We start from the raw sequence: 17,175 nt of genomic DNA on the forward strand, positions 1-17,175 counted from the left end.
TTTGGATGACCTTGGTTAATATTGCATCACTGGATTCCAGATCCAAGTCTTGCTTGCTCTATCAATTAGTCGCTGACCTTTGTGATGTATTTTGTGTTCTTGAAACAAAGCAGGGAAAATGAGGTAAAATGAGTCTTCTGGGAACCTGCCCTGCAGGTTTTCTGTTCTTTAATAATTCTTCTTGCTCTGTCCTGGTTGAGTGTTCATGGGTAAGAAGACCAACAAGGCCAATATCCTGGTGGGGGTTTGTTACAGCCCACCCAACCAGGATGAAGAGGCAGGTGCAATATTCTGTGGGCAGCTGGGAGAAGTCTCCTGATCGCCAGCCCTTGTTCTTGTGGGGGACTTCAACCCACCAATGTCTGCTGGAAATACCACACACAGAGAGATTAATAGTGTTCTCTCCTCACTCTGGGGTGATGGTCTGCTGTCATTTTTCCTGCCACCTCGGTCTCTCTTTGTACAATTATTCTTGAAGTGTTACCCAAAAGTTTCCGAAGAAGCAGCAAATAGCTCTGTGTGCAAGCTGCCACCCTTTTTGGTGTGAGAGGGGAAATCTGAGTACCTGGTTACCGTGACGTTTGTAGAAAGAGGAGAATTTTTCACGCCTTTATTCCTGGCATTGCTGTGCCAGGGACGGCTCCGCAGGCCACCCATGGGAGCGCATTAGATATTTCAGCTGTGCCTTCCCGAGGCGGCGGTGTGAGCCCGCCCCGCTCAGCGCTGTCTCATCAGGCGTTTTCATGTCTGGGCATCAGGCTGTGTGGGAAGGGAGGAGAAATGGATGTGACAGACTGGTTTTGCTGTGGAAACGAGCCTGACATTAAAGGAAACTTGTTTGATGTGTTGAGGGGGTGAAACTGGAGGAGTGCAGTTCATAAATCTGCATTCCTGGTGCTGCCCCCAGGATACCACTAAAGAGAGTGGATTTAGTTGTTTAGGCGTAGCTCCTGTTTCTCTCTTTCCACTGCACAAACACTATTAAATTGTCCCTGTTCAACTGTGTTTGAGCTGTAGCCTCACTGGGGAAGTGTGATTTGTTTCCTTACACAGGTGAGGGAGGCTGGAGGTCAGCAAACGTCCCCCAGATGTGGCGAGGTCTGTTAGCAGAGGGTCCTCAGCTCCCACTTGGATCATTTCCACTGGGAATTTAACGTGTTGCCCAAGCCAAACTGGGCAGTAACACACACCTTCACAGTAACACACACCTCTGGCCTTCCAAATGTTTCATTCGGGCAAAGCCCCAGCTGAATTTCTTGATTTTAAAATCCTGACAGTGTTATAGCAAGTCATTTACCCTTCCGCTATTACATGTGCTTGGCTGAAAGAAGGTTTTGTCAGAACATTTTCTGTTCTCAGGGGCTGTGCTGAGGGCTGAATTTACATCAGCTGTTGAGTGCTGGTGGGTTTTAATCCCTCACTTGTTTTGTTGTGGCCACGTAAACCCCTAAAGCTCCCATTCATGTCTATATCCAGCACATCATTTTTGGGCAGAAGCTCACAAGCCATATCTGCTATCAGTGAAGCCTCCCACTTCAGTTTCCTGCAATCCCCAAAGATGTGGAGCTGAACAAGAAGCTGCTGCTGAGTTTGCTGAATGAAGGGATTACATGCTCCTGAAGGCTGGAGTCATCTGGATTTACAGTTGCGTCTTTGCCCAGGTGAAAACAGCATTGTAGTGCTGGGCAGCAGGAGGTGACAGTGACTGAAGCGCACAAAGAGACTTCTAAGAAACCGCCCTCCACTTGAAGCTGATGCCGAATGTCAATAGCTTCAGTTTATATGATTGCAAATCTTGCTCTCTCTTCTGGTATAAAAATGGAATTATCAACAAAAGCAAGTGTCTGAGTTCCCTTCTAGTAAGTACTTTTATGTAGGTAAAGATGTATTGAAGGAGCATTAAGTAATCCTTTATGCGCCTGACCTCAGGACAGGGAAAAACTCCATGGTCTGCACAGAGCCTGTGGAAATTAATCGATACGGTGCTTTTAGAAAGAGACTTTCTGTCTTGGAGTGAGAGCCAGTGTGAGCTGCCCCACCATGTGAGCGCTCCAGCCTGTTGCTGAAAGTGCTCCTACCTTACGCGTCTGAGTAGCTGCTTGGTGGAGCTGCTACCACTGCTGTGCCTCGAGGCTGCCAGCTGAATGGGGGATCCCTTCTCAAGCTCATTTGACATCACGAATTGGAACAGAAGTGTGATGGGAGCGGCTGAGGGACCTGGGGGGTTCAGCTGGAGAACAGGAGCTGAGGGGAGACCTTCTGATCTCTGAACTGCCTGAAAGGAGCTCGGAGCCAGGGGGGGTCGGGCTCTGCTCCCCAGGAACAAGCGCCAGGAGCAGAGGAAACGGCCTCAAGTTGCGCCAGGGGAGGTTGAGGTTGGATCTGGGGAACAATTTCTTCCCCAAAGGGCTGTGGGGCATTGGAACAGGCTGCCCAGGGCAGTGCTGGAGTCACCAGCCCTGGAGGGCTGGACAGACGTGGAGATGAGGTTCTTACGGATGTGAGTTAGTGCCAGTGTAGGTTAAACAGTTGAACTTGGTGATCTTAAAGGTCTTTTCCAACCAAAATGATTCTATGATTCCACAATGTAAAGTCCCTCAAGCCTTGGGCGTCTGACAAGGGCTGTATGTGTCAGCAGATCACAGTCATGATGTTTGTGGTGTGAAAAATGCCCTTAGTGCCACAAGTCTGTAGGACCTGATGGTTGTAAGGGAACTGATGGGCATCTTCTTCTGCCGTGTGTGTGCGGGGTGCGGGGGGGAGGAGGTGTGTTGCAGGGTGTGCCTGGCAAGCAGGGGGTTCCTGGTGCACAGGACCTCCTCAAAACCTGCACGTGGCAAAATAACACCTGCTCTGTTCTGTAGGTGTCAAGGCTGAGAAGAGAAAGAAAGCGTAGCTGAACTGTAGTGCGTCGTCGCCACTGCCAAACACATGTGTACAGTGCATGCGTGCCTCTGTTAGAGGGGACGTGATGTGACACCAGATCTCGTGTTCAAAGAGAGGTGACAGCTGGGTGTATTTGGTTTTCTGATGAGAACAGCTTGCTGCAAGTGCCTGGCCTATGGTGAGGCTCCTGATTGCACAAAGGCAATCCCAGGAACAGCTGAAATGAAAGTTTCCACCTGCTTCCCATCAGATCATACTCAAAGCAGCATTTGCATTGCCCTGGCACCTCAGTCCTCTTTCCAGGCAGGGAGCAGGGCTGGGACAACCTCAGCAGCTCCATCTGCTGATGGGGTTTCTCCCCTGCTGGGTTCCTCACCGCTCGCAGGCTGCTCCACTGTGTGCACCACACACACCGACCCTGACCCAAGCAACCATGGGCAAAGGAGAGCAGCAAATCTTGCTAACAGCTAGAATACCACTTTTCTGTGCTACCGTGGCATTGCTTGCTTTGCCCACAGGCCCTCTGTGCTTTTGAGTGCTGCTCAGCCCCTCCGGAGTGTGACCCTGTGCTGCTGTGCAGGGCAGGAACAGGTTGGTGCATGTCTGTGCTCCCACATGTGTTTCTTCCCTCCAGGTGGATGAGCTGAAGGCCAGGCTGGCAGCCCAAGAAGTGGAGCTGAAGCAGAAGAATGAGGATGCTGACAAGCTGATCCGGGTGGTGGGAGTGGAGACGGAGAAAGTGAGCAGGGAAAAGGCGATTGCTGATGAGGAGGAGCAGAAAGTGGCACTTATCACCCAGGAGGTCGAGCAGAAACAGAAGGACTGCGAGGAGGACCTGGCCAAAGCTGAGCCTGCCCTGGAGGCTGCCCAGGCTGCTCTGAACACCCTTAACAAGGTAGGGTAAAGATTCCCCTGGGAATCCAGTATCTGCCGACTGCATTGGAGCAGGGGGAAATATCATCTGATGGCCCAAATTTTTGGGCGATGTATTCACCCTCCTCCAGCTTCCTCCCAGCTGGTGCATACTGGGTTCTTGGTGTAACTTAGAGTAGCAGCAAGGCTGCACCAAGTTGCCTTTTACTCATGTTTATGGAGAGCAGGAGGAACTGGAGGTGGGTGTTTCGTTTGCACCTCTTCTCCACTGCTGGCTGGCTCCACTGCTCGTTGGTTCTGCCCCACAAGGAAGGGAAGGTCACCTTAGAATCATAGATCCATAGAATCACAGGATGGTTTAGGTCGGAGGGACCTTCAAAGCTCCCCCAGTGCCACCCCTGCCCTGAGCAGGGACACCTTCAACAGCTCAGGTTGCTCAGGTCATTCCCCAACTTATACTGGAACCTGGACGGACCTACAATTTATCTTGACTTGAAGTTCACACGGCATCCTGGAGCAGAAAACTCCTGCTGCACCCAGGGCAGAGGAGTGGCCAAGCACCTGGTGCAGCTGGAAAATCAGAATGAATCCCATGACTGCAGCAAGGCAAGGCTCTGTCATGCCTCAAACCATGGCTCAGTCATAGCCCCGTTGGGGGAGAGGAAAACAACTCTCCGTCATCAGGAATGGGTTTGCTGTTTAATTAGCTTTCAGAAAACATGGCTTTGCTGCAGAGATGTGTTGCTTTGGCTCTTGTTCCTGGAAGGGAAAGGACTGTACAAAGGGAAAATGTTTGTCTCCTTATTAGTTTTGGTTTCGTGCTGGAGCTGTAGAATATTTCATTAGGCAAAGATTAGGGAGATGCTGGGATTTTTCTCTAGGGACCTGTGAAGCTGCAGTAGCAGAGCACTGGAAGGCATGGTCTCCTTTACCTGCTGATCGGAGATGCGCCGGAGAGCTTGACCTGCTTACTAATGTGAATAATCTGCAATATTTGTGTGTGTATATACAGTTTCTCCCCAATTATCTGTCTTCTTTGGGCAGCACTGCTATATGCAACATTAATATGGAAAATAGCGAGAAAAACTGTCAAGTAGAATGCAGCAGTAAATATACATAGTTAGCTACCAAGAAGCTCAGTAAGTATGTGGATACATGGACATTTCTGTGCCAGTGTCACCTGCTAGTTTAAAAGAAGAACAACCATGTCTATTCAGACTTGTATAGTATATGCATAAAATAATTAAGGTAATAAGTATATGGACCATGATGGATGCCCAGCAGGTTATGACAGACCCAGCACAGAGCACCTGCAAAATCAAAAAAATGCAAAGCCAGGTGTGACAGTGAGTTTGAAAACTTAGGAAATCAGGTTTTAGAGACAAAAATGCCCTTTATCTCTTGCAGTGCAATTTGTCTGCGGGCTGTTCCTCAGCACCTGCATCCCCTAAGGAGTGCAGGACGTGGAACTCGGGGGATCTGATGTTTCGACATCCTCATCTCATTTTGGGAGGAGGGAAGGAGGAGATGAAGGCACAGCGACTCCGGGACTGCCTTCCCCTGCCCGTGGGTCTCTGCTTGGCACAAAGCACTTGCAAGAGGAGGCAGAGTTGTCTCTCTGGGCAGCCTGTGCCCGTGTGAGGAGGAGGATGGTGCTTGGCCAGTGCTGCTCAGTCTCCGCACAGGTTACAGAGAGCAGAAAACAGTGACAGTATCAAAAGCAACAAACTTGCCATGCAATTGCCTGCAAGGAATATCCCCCTGGAGATGGTCCAGAGACATCTGAGGATGCCATAGTGGTTCCTGAGGCAGGTGGCACTCGGTGTCAGTGTCCTGTCTGGTTTCCATCCTGGGGATACTCCAGTGTGCAGAAGAAGAATTTAGAGTGATATAAGGTTGTAGCATGGAGGGTGTTGATCTCTTCTCCTGAATAGCAAGCGATAGGATGAGAGGGAATGGCTTCAAGTTGCACGAGGGGAGGTTTAGATTGGATATCAGGAAAAATTTCTGAATGGAAAGGGTTGTCAAGCATTGGAACAGGCTGCCCAGGGCAGTGGTGGAGCCACCATCCCTGGAGGGGTGGAACAGATGCGGAGATGAGGTTCATAGGAACATGGATTAGTGCCAGAGTCAGGTCATGGGTTGAGCTTGATGATCTTGAGGGTCTCTTCCAACCAGAATGATTCCATGATTCTGTGATTAAAATGCAACAGATTGATGCCATCAGGGAAAAGGGCAGAGCTCCTTTTACATGGTACTCAAGTTCATCAGCGTGGCGCTCACCATGGGCTTGACTTGTCCTCTTCCCGTGGCGCCAGAAACTCTCACAATAGGGAAGGAAACCAGGCACCCCATGCTGCCCAGGGCTTCCTCCATCTCCTGACCAGGACAGCATCATCCTCCCCTCCACCCAGGGCAGTGGCGTCCCCGTTCCTGTCATGCCGTGAAGTGTTCACTTCCTAGGGAAAGAACAACAGTACCCACTCAGCATCCCATTGCCAGCAAGATGCAGGCTGTGAAAGACAGGCTGCTTTGCCAGAGCCCCCCAAGCAGCACCCCCAGCACACGGGGGCTCCGGAGAGGCCACATCGTCCGTGCTGCTCCCGGCTGAGCTGAGCTGGGTGCTGGGGACACGGGAGGGAATGTCGGGCTGCTCGCCTGTGCTCACGGTTGGCTCCGTGTCATCGAGCATGTTAATTAGAGACGTTTCACACTGGAAATGCACACAGCTCCCAAGGGCCTGTTTCTGCCAGCTCGATGATTCAGAAAAGCTCAAAGCAAACGAAGACACATTTAGGAATAGATTCATGGCAGATACCTTTATCTAAAAAATGAATGCTCAGAAGTACCAGACTCTCGCACCTTGCTGCCACAGATAGAAACTGATAGAAGCAGAACATCAGAGAAAATAGATTAAAAACTATTCAGAACTGATAGAAACAGGAGCTGACTGAAACTCATAGATTTTCCTTAAACCAGTGTTGAAACAGCCCTTATCCTTGTTTTGACAACAGCGTGTCATCTGAGCACAGCTGAGTTACCCGCGCTGGTTTTTCCTATGCTAAAGCTAAATCGCGTGTGCGTGGAGACAAGATTTAAGATGTCAGCAGATCAAATCCTCAGCACTGCTTTATTGTCACAGTTGCAAGGGTGTTAGGAAATAGGTGCTTTCTCCGCAATTCACCTTTTTTTAACTTAGGTTAAGATTCATCCCACTTTCTATTAGGGACTCACTGAAGCTGCCTGTGTTGACAGTGGAGGAGGTGGATTAGCTGATTTTCTTGTGAGGGGACTGTCTGTTCACCCCAATGACTGCCATCCTGCTAAAGGTGCTTTGTTTAAGTGCCTAAATTTGGGCTGGATGATGGCCCCAGGGGTGCACACAGATAGTTCAACAAGACCTCAGTGCAAGGGTGTCTGGGACAGGGAGTAGTTGAGCACAAAGAGAAGAGCTTCAAGGCAGTTTTAGAGGGGCTGGGGGCAATTTGAAGAGGTTATTATTTGGAAAGTTTTCCTTTTTCCTTATCCTGATCTTCTGAGACGGCAAAAAACCTCCTGCAGCAGGGAAAGGGTGGGAGTGTGGGGAGGAACATGGGGCTGGGCTGGTCCGGGTGCAGGGAACTGAGCACATGTGCTGCAGACATGCACAGCGGTGATTTAGGGGCAAGAATGTTTGGGCTGGAAGAAACCCAATTTATCAGATTGATAGCTTGGGAGCCTGACTCTATTAGTTGCAAAGTAGAAAGCAAACCCATTAATTTTTGTCTAACAACCTTGTTTTCCCGTTTTCAGAAGAATCTGACGGAGCTGAGGTCCTTTGGCTCACCACCTTCAGCTGTCAGCAATGTCACCGCAGCCGTGATGGTGCTGATGGCCCCAGGAGGAAAGATTCCCAAGGACAGGAGCTGGAAAGCAGCCAAAGCCGCCATGGCCAGGGTGGATGGCTTCCTGGACTCCTTGATCAAGTTCGACAAGGAGAACATCCATGAGAACTGCCTCAAAGCCCTTCAGCCCTATTTACAGGATCCCAAGTTTAAACCCGAATTTGTGACCACCAAGTCCTTGGCGGCGGCCGGGCTCTGCTCCTGGGTGGTGAACATGGTGCGGTTCCACGCTGTGTTCTGCGAGGTGCAGCCCAAGCGGCAGGCTCTGAGCAGGGCCAACGCCGAGCTGGCGGCTGCCCAGGACAAGCTGGCCAGTATCAAGGCCAAGATTGCTGTAAGTGCTTGCCCTTCGGTGGGAGCAGTGTAAGGGAAAGGGACCTGGGGGTCCTGGGGACAGCAGGGTGAGCATGAGCCAGCACTGGGCCCTTGTGGCCAGGAAGGCCAATGGTACCTGGGGTGGGTTAGAAGGGGGTGGTCAGTAGGTCAGAGAGGTTCTCCTGCCCCTCTGCTCTGCCCTGGGGAGACCACACCTGGAATATTGTGTCCAGTTGTGGCCCCTCAGTTCCAGAAGGACAGGGAACTGCTGCAGAGAGTCCAGCGCAGCCACCAAGATGCTGGAGGGAGTGGAGCATCTCCCGTGTGAGGAAAGGCTGAGGGAGCTGGGGCTCTGGAGCTGGAGAAGAGGAGACTGAGGGGGGACTCATTCATGGGGATCAATATGGAAAGGGGCAGTGTCAGGAGGATGGAGCCAGGCTCTTCTGGGTGATAACCAGTGACAGGACAAGGGGCAATGGGTGCAAACTGGAACACAGGAGGTTCCACTTAAATACGAGAAGAAACTTCTTCCTGGTGAGGGTGTCAGAGCCTGGCCCAGGCTGCCCAGGGAGGTTGTGGAGTCTCCTTCTCTGCAGACATTCAAACCCGCCTGGACCCCTTCCTGTGGAACCTCAGCTGGGTGTTCCTGCTCCATGGGGGGATTGCACTGGATGAGCTTTCCAGGTCCCTTCAACCCCTGACATTCTGGGATTCCGTGACTTGTCACACTGGTCACTGCCTGGGGAGAAATCCTCCACTTTGGAGCAAACTGCTTCTCTGTGCTCACGTGTGGAGTGGGAATCCAAAGATTTTTTTTTACTGCTGCTTTCTACATTTCATCTGTTCTTCGCCAGCCTTGCTTACACCTTGAAAGAAAGGCTAATTAATAATTCTTATTATTCCCACCTAGTTTTTCAAAACGTAATTTACCTCTACACCTGGGTCCTCAGGACACTCATTGTCTCAAACCAGTGTGTTCCTGGGGGGGAAGAGGAACCGGAGGCTCATTCAGAGCACTCATAGCATGTGCTGGGCTGGCTCCCTGCGCTCAGTCCCCGATGATGGGCGTTTTTTGCAGGATGACGACTGCTGAAGTACGAGGCTAAAAGTTTGTCCCTGCACAGCTCCCTGATGGCAAATCTTGTGCATCATCCTTATTTAGTTTTTTGCTAATTAAAAAAAAAAAAAGAAAAAAGGCAGCGCAGCAGGGACATCTTTACCCAGCCTGGCCTGGGGTGTCTCCAGGGATGGTTCATCCACCACCTCTCTGGCCAAGCTGGGCCAGGCTCTCACCACCCTCAGGGCAACAATTTCTTCCTCATGTCCAGCCTGAATCTCCCTCCTTTAGTTTAAACCATCACCCCTTGTCCTATCGCAACAGGCCCTGCTCAAAAGTCTGTCCCCATCTTTCTTATCAACCCCATTGACGTATGAAAAGGCCACACTAAGGTCTCCCCGGAGCTTCTCTTCTCCAGCTGAACCCCCCAGCTCTCTCAGCCTGTCCTCCCAGCAGAGCTGTTCCAGCCTCGGATCATTCCTGGGGCTCCTCTGGCCCCGCTCCAGCAGGTCCATGTGTGTCCTGTGCTGAGGACCCAGAGCTGGACCAGCACTGCAGACAGCAAAAAAACCCCACAAAAAACCCAGACAAATAAGTCAATAAAATCAAAATACGTAAAAAATATTGACAAGTAAGTAAAAATATTGACTTATTTTGGAGCATGTGCCCCGAAACCTGCCTTTTCTTAACATGCTGTGGATCTGGCATCCTCCTTCATGAGTGAAGGATCCTGTGTGTCTGTGCCTTCGTACTGACACCACAGTGTGTGCAAAATCCCCTTTAAAAACCAACATGTGTTGTCAGCTGGGCTGACAGTTCTGTGTTGAAATATGCGGCTTTGAGATGTGCACTTAGAGAGGGGCAGCGCTGTTCCTGCAGCCCAGCTCGTGCGAGGACTCATCTGTTCCATCTTCGTTTTAGAAAATATATAGCTCTTTTGATGCCTCCTAGGCTTCTTAAAATGCTTACTACACTTTTTAACTAAAAATATTAAAGAAAAGGCTGCAGATTCCTCCAGTAGCCCCTTCCTGCTGCAGAGGTGGGCACAGCACCTGGAGCAGGGCTGGATTTAGAGCTATTTAGCCTCTAATTCTCCCATCTCAGATGTGAAATACAGCACTGGGAAACATTTTTTTATCCCTTTATGGTTCTTGTTTCTGAAGCTTTTAATGTCTGAGCTTTTTCTCTTCTTTCTTTTTTCGAAGAAGTGGGATTTGGTTAAGGAAGTGGCAATCCCCCCAATCTTTGGGGGGATTACTGGTGCCTCACCAGCATGCGCTTGCAAAACTGATTGGTTTAGGTGAGTTTTCCCCTCTGCAGATGGGTAATGACACACTGCTCGGCGCAGGGCTGGATCTGTAGGGGTATCCCTGCTTATCAAACTGTGATATCTTGGATACCTTCATTGACGTGAGGCTGATTCATACCTGCTCACAACAGGGCCATGAGCTGCCGCATATCTATTTTTAGGAATAAATGAGACTATTTGGATTTTCAAAAATACTTATCACTTTGCCTGGGAAGTAAGGTCACTACAAATCTGGGGAGGGTAGATATAGAAGTGAGAGCTGTCCTCCCAGCTGCACACAGATGTGTTTGTGTGTTACTGCAGAGTGGGTCTGGTGGGCATTGCAGCTCTGACCTGTTCTCACAGCTCACGCTCATGTATCAGATTGTGCTTGTGTAATGGGGTTTTATATATAGGAGTGTACGTATGCACACACATTCATGTACCTGCAGGGACAGAAACTTTTTGTGTTATTAATTCCAAGACAGGTCAAGGAGGGAGCGCTTTGTGTTTTCCAGTATTCTGGAGAGCTGCAGATAATGGAATGGAATGGAATGGAATGGAATGGAATGGAATGGAATGGAATGGAATGGAATGGAATGGAATAGAATAGAATAGAATAGAATAGAATAGAATAGAATAGAATAGAATAGAATAGAATAGAATAGAATCGAATCCTTTTTTATTTTCAGGTTTGTTTCTAGCGTAGCTCAAACAGCGTTAGAGTGATTTACGAGCAGTTTATCCTTAAGCAGTTTGCACTGGGTGGAGATAAAATCTATTATTACTTCTGCCTCTCTTATCAGAAGTGAGATGCTCCAAGTGCTTGTGGGAGCCCTTGATTTGTTTTAGACCTGAGTGTGAGCAGCTCTGGCCAAGCAAAGGGACAGTGTGGGGGGCTCCAGGTGCTTTGGGAGCTTCTGCCCCTTCCCAGCCCTCAAACACTTTGCAGCCGGCCTGCACGTGAGATGGTCCCACCTGGAGCTGCTTGCGCTCCTCTGTCACAGTGTCCAAGGCAGCTCAGGCAGCTTTAGGAGCAGGATCACTTTATTGACTTCTATGTCATAGTCCTTTCTAGAAAGAGGGCACAGGAGGTGTGTTCTGGCGATGGTTCAAGCCCCAGGAGCCCCTTGGGGTTCTGCGCGCAACTCAGCAGAGCCTCAAGGACTGGACCGAGACCAGAGGGGCTGCAGCATCAGAGAACAAAAGACTTGGTTTTCTTAGCTGCCCTGTTCATAGCTATAGCACCACTCATAGGTGCTTGGCCATAAGGACCCCTTTTCCCAGTTTAAATTCACACCAAATACATTAGTTTTGCAGGTTCTTCGCCTGTGCCCTGCGCTGAGGGTGTGAGTTCCAAGCACACAATGTAACCCAGGACCCGGCTGCTCCGCGCTGCTCCTGCTGCCGCAGGGGGAGTATCTCTCCAGAAGGGTTTGCCTTAAAACTGTGCTGTGATTTTCTCCTTTTATTTTCTTTTCTCATGTACAGCGCCTCAACGAGAACCTGAGGAAGCTCACAGCCAAGTTTGAGAAGGCCACTTCCGACAAACTCAAGTGTCAGCAAGAAGCCGAAGCGACAGCGTGTACCATTGCTCTTGCGAATCGACTGGTGAGTGTCAGCAGATGCAGCTCTGGTGGCATGAATGGGAGGTACCAGGTGCTGCTGAGATGCGAACCACGTGCGCACAGCACGTTACATCCTCTCATTTTTTTGGAATATGTTTCCTGCACTGCAGCAAGTTTCAGTAATGAAAATGATTTTGCATTGGCTGTTTTCATACATCAGGGTAGGCACTGCTCGTATTGCTATACCCTCTTCACAGGTCTCATCTCCTTTTTGTTACTTAAAAGCTTGATCAAGTACTGATGAGCCAAAACTATATTACTCAAAAATCGTATCATTAAAAAAAAAAAAGACAGGAATATGCCAGTAGCTTTGCAGGTTTAGAAATTATGAAAAGTTAATAGTGAAAAGCTCTAAAAAAGCAGCGCATGTCTCCATTATCAGTCCATCGCTATGCATTGCAGTCTATTGTATCTTCAAAATATGCAGCCTCCTAGTCCTCTGCAGGGGCAATGCCCTTGTCACTACTTCACAGATAAGACACTGAGAGATGATGGCTTCTGTTCACACTAGCTGGAGCCCCAGCTCACATCCAGTGCCTTAATTGCCCTTAATGCTTTGCATTTTGGCTTCCGCACTGGCTGTCAGCTCCGAGCGAGCCAGTTCTTCCTCTGAGCAATGGAACAGGGCTGCAGGAGACTGACTGGTGCTTGAGCTCTGCCCTGCCAGGTGGTGGTGTTGGAGCTGGTTCTAGCAGCTGATTCTGCTGACTCAAGCTCCCCCTCTTGCACACAAAGGCACCATTATCATAGAATCACAGAATCATTTGGTTGGAAGAGCCCCTCAAGATCATCAAGTCGAACAGTTAACCCACCCTGGCACTGCCCCATGTCCCTGAGAGTGTCATCTCCATCTATTCAACCCCTCCAGGGCTGGTGACTCCAGCACTGCCCTGGGCAGCCTGTTCCAATGCCCCACAGCCCTTTGGGGAAGAAATTGTTCCCCAGATCCAACCTCAGCCTCCCCTGGCGCAACTTGAGGCCGTTTCCTCTCATCCCATCGCTTGTTCCTGGGGAGCAGAGCCCGAACCCCAGGCTCCAAGCTCCTTTCAGGCAGTTCAGAGATCAGAAGGTCTCCCCTCAGCTCCTGTTCTCCAGCTGAACCCCCCAGGTCCCTCAGCCGCTCCCATCACACTTGTGCTCCAGCCCCTCACCAGCTCCGCTCCCTTTTCTCAACTCTCTCCAGCACCTCAAGGCCTTTCTTGGTGTGAGGGGCCAAAAACTGAACGCATTGATATAATCTCAGTGGAAAGCCCCAATTTTTCCATGTTTTTAAAATATCCGACATGCTAGACCTGCAGGGAAGATGCAGGTGGAGGTCTGGACTTAGGCAGTTGCGTTCCCACATTGCAGCTCTTCATGTGCAGAGCTCCTCCCGTGCCCTGTTTTGGGTGAGGGATATGTGCACAGCTGCCGAGCCTGTCCTGTGACCTGGCAAAACTCACTGAAACGTGTGGCCCCTGCTTTGTGACCTGCAGCCTGGGCCTGCAGCAGCCCTGAAAGGCAAGCGGCCGTGCTGCTCTTCCTCCCAGCGGCAGGGGAGATGCTGTGTTTGAACCGCTCTCTTTCCCAAGAGACTCGGCCTGTATCTCCAGGAGACCATCCTGCCTGCTCTGCCCATCTTCAGGGATGCAGGTTGGTCTCTGTGTTGTTGAAGCTGCTACTGCTGGTGGAGCTGGTGGCAGCTGCATCCCAGTACAAAGGTATGTCTAGAAGTGATGCAGGATTCTCTGATTGGCTGTAATCTGTATATAAAGTAAAATATCTGTTTGCATCTATCCCAATGTAGCATGCAGTGATAAATATAGAAGTCAAATGGTTAAGCTTTTTGCTTTGGACATGCAGAGTTGTGCTCTGTTCCACATTTCGTACTCTCAGACCTTCTTAAGTGACCTTCAGCAAATTGCTTTAGCCTGGATTTTCAGAACTGTTTAGATTTCGGGTGAGTTTTCACAGACACATGAAAAAGGGCAGGAAAGTGTTCCCCAAAAGTGCGGAGTTCACCTGCTGCGTGCTTGGGTACTGGGAAACTTGGGAAAAAAGACCCTTCATCTTGAATATCTGTGTGCCTGCGTTGGAAGAGCCGCGTGCAGCCCGGCTGCGGCACAGGCGGCTGCTTTGCCGACAAATGCGTTTGGGACTCTGAGATGCTCAGATATCCGGGGTCAAAGACAAACAGCAGAAAAGTCCCTTCCTGTGCCGATTTAGATCTGTTTTATGCAACCGCTGAAGGAGTTTTATGCTTTCATGTTCTTCAGGTTAAATCTCGCTGAATGCTTCTGAAGCATTTAATTAAAACAGGAAAGTAGCTTTTTCTTTTGAAAGAGCCATTGATGTTTCCGGGGAGATTTTGAAGGATGAGTATTGCCCTGTGTCTTTCTGCAGACTAACAAAATCACATTGAACGTGTGACATGGAGGTAGATTGTGGCTCACATAGAAGAACCACAAAATAGAAGAAAATATTTCATTAAAAAGAAACATAGAAATGATGGTTGCAATTCTTTTCATATAAATATGTGTGTGTGTGCTTTACACTGAATACGGCTTAATTTCACCTTGATTAGTACCACTGTAGTGACAGATTGTCACCTGTGATGTATCTTCCTACATGATTTTTTTTAAGTTTGAGAATTTCCTTTAAAAGCAACTATTTCAATTCTGAAATCAAGATAAGACATAGGAATCAAGCTTTAGAAAATCTTTCTTTGGTTGCAACTGCATTTTTAGCAATGATCTCTGCACTAGTCTGTGGTCTGACAGCACGGAGTTTGTGTCATGGGCGGTATAACCTCAGTGAAGCAATAGGAATATATTGGCTCTGAAACGTGTTCTTTCCCTTGCTCATGACCTGGGGACGCTCACAGGTTTCTTTCATCTTGAAATGCTTTGGGTGCATTTGGATGCCTTCCAAATAATGAGCGTGCTAGCTGTGATAAAGAAAGGTTTCTAACTGCAGGAAGGAAATGAACTCGTTTTCAGCCAGAGCAGCACAGCCACTGCAGACAAGGACACACAGGGCTCCACAGCTCTGCTTGTGTGGAAAGATGTGGAAGATGTTCCCCGGGGTGCTGCAGCACTGCTCTGTCCCCTGTGAGTGTATCTCCTCCCAGTGCTGCCGGGTGACCCAGCTCCATCTGCCCTTGCCTTCCTTTCCTTCTGTGTGTGTGTGTATTGGTGGGGGAAACATCACTAGGAAGACGATCAGCTGCGAGTCCAAGCTCTGAAGAAAGCCGTGAGAGAAAGAGAGGAGAAAACACAAAAGGAGATGGAGCTTTTGAGGGCTAAGAAGAAACTCGAAGCCCTGAAAAAGGAACACCAGAAGCTCAGCAGCCAAGTGCAGAAGCACTCCATCTTCAAAAACTACCTGGAGGATGTGGTGAAGATCTCCCCACAGGTGAGTTTGGACATGAGAGACAGATCATGGCCTCAGGGAGGGCTGTATGTGGATGTTAAACCTGGAGGAGATAAGGCAAGTCCAGGGAAATCATGACACTTGGTCAAACCCAGAGACCTCAGGTGGGATGGGAGGAGGTTCCCTGCAAGCCAGGTGAGCCAAGGGGACCAGAGTGAGGGGAGGAAAAGCAGAAAAGGAGACAAAAGCTTGAGAAAACCCAAGAAAAAGTGTTAGAAGGGGGAACAGCACAGAGCTGAGGGGCATGGGGACCCCTTTGTGTCACTGTTTCACGTGACATGGATGGTTTGGGAGGAGGGCCAAGCTGCCCAAGAATGGGAGCCCAGGCAGCTGTCGGGAAAGCTGAGCCCTTCTCAAGGGTGTGCGGGCGTCCCTCCCTGCATCGCTCGCACTCCTGCGGCCCGGCTGCCCCACTCCCATGGCTGGGTGACTTGGCCCTGGCAGCTGCACTTGTGCTTTGTTTCCTATCAGAGCACTGGGGGGTGGTACGACATCTCCCCTTGCTGCTGGCAGTGGCAGCTCTGGGACCGGCACAATGGGGCCATCAAACAGGGAATGTGTGACGCTCACAAACCAACTGGGGCAGCAGGCTCGCCAAGAGGGGAAATCTTTCAGCTGGGGGAGGTGTTGTCCCTGGTCAGGACAGGGTGCCAAACAGCACGAGACTTGCAGTCATGAGGGGAGGGCAGGGGCATTACTAAACCCAGGATCCTTGTGCTGCAGTTTGAGGACATCCAGGACGTCATTTCCCGCTACAAGCTGCTGGTGAGGACGCGCAAGGACCTGCAGCAGTCCCAAGAGAAGGACAGGGAAATGATGGAGCAAGCCAAGGTGCTCCTGGATCAGTACGAGGCAGAGAAAGCAGCTGAGATCCTGCAGTGCCAAAATGAGCTGGAGCAGCTCCAACGACGTTTTGCGCAGGCTCAAAGTGATGTCCGCTTCTGGGTGAGGAACTGCGGGATGGGCAGGGGAAGATCTCCAAGGCCTGGCTGGGTGAAGCCACAGGGTCATGGCAAGGCACAGTGGCAGACTTTGTAATTGGAGGAGATGCCTCATTTCATCCCTGCAGCAGGGGGCTGCAGAATGACAAATGACAGACCAGGTCTGGAGCAGGTTATGTCAGGGCTTAAAACAAGTCCAACAGTGACCCAACTGGTGGTCATCTGGGCTGTACCAAGGCACATGAATGTGTAGAAACGCGCGCAGCTCTGCTGGCCTCTGTTCCCTTTGCATCACTCTGAGGGGGCCTTGCCAAATTCCCTTCCTGGATACTCCAGGCTGCAGGAGTTGAGTCCCACCAGGCAAAGCTGGAAAGCGCGTGGTCTGGGCGGGTGGTGGTGGGATGCGCTGCCCCCAGGGTGTCAACTATCGGGGTATCTGGAGGACCCACTGGAATGAGGGGTGCAGGAGCTGGCAGAGAGATGGGGCTGCTCAAGGAGCAGCTGTGGTAGTTCCTGGATCTGCTTCCACCACACCGAGCTGAACCAGCTCCAGCATAGCCCTGGGTGAGGACAGGTTCTTCCTAGCAAAACAAAGGAGTGCGGAAGCCAGGCTCTCCAGCACTGAAGCTAGGGACTAACTGGGGGGACGGGGTGAGGGGGTAACCAGGGGGCTGTGCAAGAAGCCAGGCTGACTGTCGGCAGCCGGAGGAGGGGAGCGCTTTGCTCTGGGTCGGGGGAGCCAGAACTGGGGGGACGCAGCAGCTCCGCGCCCCGCCCCGGGGGGCCCACAGCCCCATGTCCCAGCACTTTGCAGCCGCAGGAAAGCGCCCGGCACTTCCGGTTGATGGGCGCTCTGGTCACGCCCACAGCCCTCGGCTGACAGACGGTGCCC

General features: G+C 50.5%; 1 protein-coding gene across 1 annotated transcript in view; it reads left to right on the forward strand.

Moving 5' to 3' along the window:
- Positions 1–16,837, forward strand: part of LOC136113712 (dynein axonemal heavy chain 9-like) — a 43,231-nt gene extending 26,394 nt beyond the window's left edge. The window contains exons 10-14 of the mRNA XM_065858905.2: positions 3,521–3,781; positions 7,552–7,977; positions 11,795–11,914; positions 15,124–15,324; positions 16,066–16,837. Of these exons, the coding sequence (XP_065714977.1) occupies positions 3,521–3,781; positions 7,552–7,977; positions 11,795–11,914; positions 15,124–15,324; positions 16,066–16,380 (1,323 nt within the window). The 3' untranslated portion in view covers positions 16,381–16,837. The remainder of the gene's footprint in view (positions 1–3,520; positions 3,782–7,551; positions 7,978–11,794; positions 11,915–15,123; positions 15,325–16,065) is intronic.
- Positions 16,838–17,175: the final 338 nt, after the last annotated feature.

Source organism: Patagioenas fasciata, unplaced genomic scaffold (genome assembly GCF_037038585.1).
Source record: "Patagioenas fasciata isolate bPatFas1 unplaced genomic scaffold, bPatFas1.hap1 Unplaced_34, whole genome shotgun sequence".
NCBI lineage: Eukaryota > Metazoa > Chordata > Aves > Columbiformes > Columbidae > Patagioenas > Patagioenas fasciata.